A 6000-nucleotide genomic window follows, 5' to 3' on the forward strand; every position below is an offset into this window, starting at 1 on the left:
GGGAGCCCGGTAGAAACATGGGTGTGAGCAAACATGGAGAGAGGTCAGGACCGGAGAGGGAGGTGTGGGAAAGGTGGGGGATCCGCCCGGCGGAGGTGGGCGGCGGCAGTTACTTGGCTAGACCAGGGGGAGGGTGTGGTGGTGTCCCATGGGAGGTGCAGGAGAGACTGCAGCACCCCTGCACGGGAGCAAGGCGGGGAGTTACAAGAGGGCTGTGTCTGGGCGCCTGGGGGGCGGGGCTCAATCAGGTAAGTATCCGACTCTGGGTTTCCGCTCTGGTCATGATCTCCTGTGTGGGTTTGAGCCCACGTGGGGCTCTGTCCTAACCGCACAGAGTCTGCTTGGGATTCTGTCTCTCCCCTTCTCTCTGACCCTTCCCCACTTGTGCACACACACGTTTGCGTTCTGTCTCTCAAATAAGTACACTTAAAAAAAAAAAAGGGGGGGGGGTGGGGGCTGTGTAAATGAATAGGGACTAACGGTTAAGTCTGAATCCTAGAGATGGGGGAGGCTCCTAACCAGAGGCAGAAGTGGAAAGGTAGGGCTTGCCTGGGGAAGCAGTGAGGAGGTGGGCAAAGACGGGGAGAAGATGTGATGGGGGGGCGTGGGAGGCAGCTAAAGTCATCGTGGTCAGGGTGGCTTATCTGCATCTCAGCCAAGTAAAGGCGGGGTGCGGTGCTCGGAGTGGGTTTGGGGGCTCACAGATGGAACAGGCCAAGAGCCCTCTGAGAACCCGGCAGATTCTTCCTGAGGCTTGGGAAGGGCCCCTGCGAAGCAGTCCTGCTTACATCTGAAAAATCTGATGCTGGAAACGACTTGCTCTTTATTTTCTGTCCCATCAGGTGTAGATCAGAAACCAATGGGAGAACAGAAGGAAGAAGAAAAAATATGGGAACAGCACATGACAGAACAAAAGCAAAGAGAAGACATAAGGAAGAGTGAACTGCAAGAAGCTTTAGAAAGGGAACGAAGAGAACTAGAGAAGCTGGATCAAGAGCGGGTAACGATCAGTGCAACCCAATTCTCTGTACCGGCGTTGGCACGGTGCCCTTCCTGAGTCCCTTGCTCTCAGGGAGGGAGGTCCTTGCTGTGTCCCAAAGTCCTAGGAGTGGCGGCAACTTTGTCTGGTTTTGGTTTTCTACCATCCAACATTCTTGCAGTATTACGGACTGTGTTGTCTATGCAGTACTTGACGTCTCTGTAACTTATAACTGGACGTTTGTACCTCTCAACCCCCTTTATTTCACCCATCCGCCACCCACCTATCCTGCTGGCAAGCACCAGTCTTCTGTATTTGAGCCTGGGTGTTTTTGGTTTGTTTTTTAGATGGCACATAGAAGTGAAATCATGGGGTATCTTTCTCTGACTTCACTTAGCCTCCTACCCTCTAGGTCCATCTTTTGTCGCAAATGCCAAGATCTCCTCCTTTCTATGACTAACACTCCGTTGTCTGTATATATTATACTACATTTCTTTTATCCATTCGTCTTTGGACGGACGGTCAGTTGCTTCCATATCTTGGCCATGGTAAATCAAGTTGCTGTAAACAGAGAGGTGCATATATCTTATCAAATGAACGTTTTGGGGCTTTTTTGTATAAAGACCCGGTTACGGATTCACTGGATCCTGTGGTAATGGTATTCTCAATCTTTTGAGGAACCTTCATTCTGTTCCTCAGAGTGGCTGCACCAGTGATGACTCCTCCACATCCTCGCCAGCGTGGGTTGGTTGTTTCTTGCCTTTTCAATTTTGGCCATTCTGATGGGTGTGACGTCCTATCTGGTTGCTTTGATTTGCATTTTCCTGATGATTGATGTTGAGCATATTTTCATATCTCTGCTGGTCATCTGAATGTATTTGGAAAAATGTTTATTCAGGTCTTCTGCCCATTTTTGATTGGATTGTTTGGGGTTTTGTTTTTTTCCTGTTTTGGTATTGTGTAAGTTCTCCATATATTTTGGATAACCTTTCATTGGATATATCACTTACAAAAATGTTCTCTCATTCGGCAGGTTGTTGTTTCATTTTGTTGATGGTTTCCTTTGCTGTGCTGAAACTTGTATCTTGATGTAGTCCCAATGGTTTATTGTTGCTTTTGTTTCCCTTGCCTCAGGAGATCTATCTAGGAAAATGTCAAAGGCCAATGTCTGATGACTACCTATGCTTTCTTCTAGGAGTTTTATGGTTTCAGTTCTCACCTTGATGTCTTGAATCTTTTTGAGCTTGTTTTTAAGAATGTGGTCCAGGCGCACCTGGGTGGCTCAGTCGGTTGAGCATCCGACTTCGACTCAGGTCATGATCTCATGCTCAGGGTTCAAGCCCCGCACCGAGCTCTATGCTGACAGCTCAGAGCCTGGAGCCTGTTACAGATTCTGTGCGTGTGTGTGTGTGTGTGTGTGTGTGTGTGTGTGTGTGTCTCTCTCTCTCTCTCTCTCTCTCTCTCTCTCTCTCTCTCTCTCTCTGCCCCTCCGCCACTCGTACTCTGTCTCTGCCTGCCCCCCCCTCTCAAAATAAACATAATAATGTGGTCCAATTTCCCCAGCACCATTTATTGAAGAGACTGTCTTTTCCCTACTGTATATTCTTGCCTCTTCTGTTGTAGATTAATTGACCATATTAGTGTGCGTTTATTTTGGGGCTTTCTATTCTGTTCCATTAATCGGTGTGTCTGTTTGTGCCAGTGCCATACCGTTTGGATTACTACAGCTTCATAGTCTATCTTGAAATGTGGGATTGTGATACCTCCGGCTTTGCTGTTTAAGATTGTTTTTGGCTATTGGGTCTTTTACGGTTCCATACAAATCTTAGTATTAGTAGGTTTAGTATTACTAAAAGCCTGCTTTAGGCGTCCCAATCTTCTCCTTTCCTTTAAAAGACTGAGAGAGGTTGTGTATAACATAGACCTTAGGAGTTTCACAACAAAGAGGAGCTTTTACGAGCTCATTGGCATGCATTCTCCTCTGGTCCTGGAAATAAGCCATAAATAAAGTTTATTTGTGAGAGAGGGTGGGAGGGAGAGAGGACACGCCCATGAGCAGGGGAGGAGGGGCAGAGAGCCAGAAGCCCAAGCAGGCTCTGCACTGCCGGCACAGAGCCCACCTCGGGACTTGAACTCCCATGAGATCATGACCTGAGCCAAAGCCAAGAGTCAGACGCTTTAACCCACCGAGCCACCCAGGCGCCCCTAGATCTTGCCTTTTTTAAATGGGGTTTAAAGAAAGCTTCCGAGGTCAGCTAGGTGGGATGAGAGTAACCCAGGGGAAGTGACTGCTGGTCACCGGTGCCTTCCTGGGGCTCCCTCGTCCTCCTCCTTCCTCTGGGTTTGTTCTGGCCTTCTTGGTCCTGATTGTGGTTCCAGGCGTGTGGATTACTCTTGTCACTTTACACGCTTGCTGAGTCTTCTTGAAATCTTCCATATGGATGTTCTTGGACTCCTGGTTAATTTGGCCTAAAGCACAGGACACGTGAGGCGAATTAATCCCCTCCTTCATTGAGATGGCTTGTTTGATTTCTCTTGCATGGCAATGACTTCAGTTAAGGAAATTGTTCTTTGGCATGCAGGTTGTACTTAAAGGATCAGGATTATATTACTATGCATTTTTAAACGTTTAAAAGTTGTTGTGATGTATTTGTGTTTCCTATGCTGGTGCCTATGTATTCCACAGAGGATGATTGAAGAATCATTGAAGATTGAAATGGAAAAAGAAATGGAAATGACTGTTGAAGAAACGAAAGACCAGCCTGTCTGTGGTGAAAATCCTTTAGAGAAGTACATGAGAATTCTTCAGCAACATCAAGACCAGGAGTCTGCAGATAAGGTGCTGATGCTTTGGACCGGCCGTCTGTGGAAGGGGTGCCGGGGGATGCTTTGGTTTGTTTGAAGACCTTAGGACGAGAATCTGCCTTCTCCGTCGGAGACCAAAAGTAGAGGCGTAGAAGATGCAAAGTTCAAATAGAGCCTTGAATCTCTTGGCCAAATTTCATCACTTTTGTTTGGGTAAAGATGGAAGAGATCTCGATGTGTCAAATTTGATAAAAGTTGACCTGTGTCTCATTATTTGAAGAACAAGAAAGAAAAAATGAAAGGTGTATTCATGAATAAAAAATGCATTAGTGCTCTCTGAGACCTAAATACTTAAGTCTCAGACACTGGGTGTTGAGAATGGGTAGCAGGTGGTTTATTTTGATACACCTACTAAATTTGATGTTTAGAAGTCACCTCTTTTTCAGTTTCTTAAATGACCTTTATCTCAGAGTTGTTAGAGACATCAAAGTATTGAATAAAATTCCTACATGTGTAATTTCAAAATTCTTTTTCCCTCTTGGTATCAGAGTTCAAAGGTGGTGAGAGAAGGCTCCCAAGTGGAAACACTGCCATCTAGCAACAAAGACGAAAGGTATGGTTCCCCCAACGTGACGTTGCCTGCACAAACCATCGCGTGGGGGCTTGTGTCAGCCAAGGGAAGTGTTCAGATGTTTGAGTCTGTCTGTGAGAAATGAGTGAAACAATCAAAATTTAGGGACTTCAAAAAAAAAAAAAAAAAAAAAACATACAGCATCTTTTAATTTGTGAAATTGGTTCTGAAATAAATAGTAAGCAAGGGCACAAAGCCCACAGGGAAAGAATGAGAACATGATAAAGATCCCTGAATAAATTTAACAAAAATTTAATAAAAATATTTTATTTTTCCTTTAGTTTCACAGGCTTTTCTCCCGAAGGGCCAGATGACTTCTGGTAACCATGTTTGCTGCTGACTGCCTTACCCATGTAATGTGACTTGAGGCCTGTTGATTTTTTTTTTTTTTTTTTTTTTTTTTTAATTTTTTTTTCAACGTTTTTAATTTATTTTTGGGACAGAGAGAGACAGAGCATGAACGGGGGAGGGGCAGAGAGAGAGGGAGACACAGAATGGGAAACAGGCTCCAGCCTCCGAGCCATCAGCCCAGAGCCTGACGCGGGGCTCGAACTCACGGACTGCGAGATCGTGACCTGGCTGAAGTCGGACGCTTAACCGACTGCGCCACCCAGGCGCCCCTGTTGATTTTCTGTAACGACACAAAATCCTCAATAAAAATCTTACGTGAAATCCCATGTGATTGTGTTTTTCATAATTTTATTTGGGTTATAAACGAAAAATCATCTAGTCTGGCAACACCTCTTCAGGCTTTGTATGACGCTAGAAGGAGCTGGGGGTGGTAGGTTTGTTTTCACCTCCCCATTTTTGTCTTGCGTGATCTGTATTCAAAAACTTACTGGCCAAGTTCCGGACCTACATTTTGGAAGTCTCCTCTGTTGCTTTCCTCTCCAGAGTTGGGCTGCCTACCCCCTGCCAAACAGGAGGCCATCTTCCCCACGCTCTCCTTCTGATCTGGCGCTGGAAATAGACACAGGTCCTTCCATCCCAGGCTCTAGAAAGAGTACGGTATCCCCTCTGGTCTTGCCTTTTGACATCTTTTTCTTAGGAACAAACACAACTCCTTAGATGGTGATCGAGAAGGTGACGTTTGCCAAGCACTTTGTGTACCAGATACAATTTAAAACCTTGATAATGTATAACCTCAATTCTTGTTATCACCATATGAAACGTGTACTAGGACTATCCATATTTTACAGATGACAAAACACGAGGCACAGAGGTTAGTGACTTGGCCAGGGTCTCCTAGCCATCAAATTGCAGAGCCGGGACGTGTGCCCCGGTGAGAGACCGGTGCAGCCTCCACGCTGGGCTGTTGGGGAACTGCTCCTGTGGAAGACCTCCCACGGCTTACAGCATCTTGTCCGGTAGCTAGCCCTTTCCAGGGTGACCTTGAGGGACCACACAGGGAACAAAGGAGATAACTGCCCACTGATGCAGCACCCCAAAACTTCCCCAAGGGGAGGAAGAGGCTCGTGTGCTGCCGTTCCCCTTTCTTCGTGCACACCGGCACCACAGTCTAGCGTCTGGTGTGTGCAACCGCCTCGGAAGGAGTTCTCGAATGACACTGCCAGTATAGTCACCA

General features: G+C 46.3%; 1 protein-coding gene across 7 annotated transcripts in view; it reads left to right on the plus strand.

Annotated features, from left to right (window-relative positions):
* The window catches only part of OFD1 (OFD1 centriole and centriolar satellite protein), a 42171-nt gene extending 37076 nt beyond the window's left edge, over window positions 1–5095 (plus strand). For 4 of the 7 annotated variants that reach the window (XM_042973799.1, XM_042973798.1, XM_042973800.1 and 1 more), the window contains 3 exons: window positions 843–1000; window positions 3666–3818; window positions 4333–4662. In XM_042973799.1, coding sequence (XP_042829733.1) covers window positions 843–1000; window positions 3666–3818; window positions 4333–4500 — 479 coding nt within the window. In that variant the 3' untranslated portion in view covers window positions 4501–4662. Of the gene's footprint in view, window positions 1–842; window positions 1001–3665; window positions 3819–4332; window positions 4663–4696; window positions 4785–5034 lie in introns of those variants that run through there. The other 3 variants (XM_042973795.1, XM_042973797.1, XR_006213353.1) reach the window with 3 other exon arrangements.
* Window positions 5096–6000: the final 905 nt, after the last annotated feature.

Source organism: Panthera tigris, chromosome X (genome assembly GCF_018350195.1).
Source record: "Panthera tigris isolate Pti1 chromosome X, P.tigris_Pti1_mat1.1, whole genome shotgun sequence".
Classification (NCBI taxonomy): Eukaryota; Metazoa; Chordata; class Mammalia; order Carnivora; family Felidae; genus Panthera; species Panthera tigris.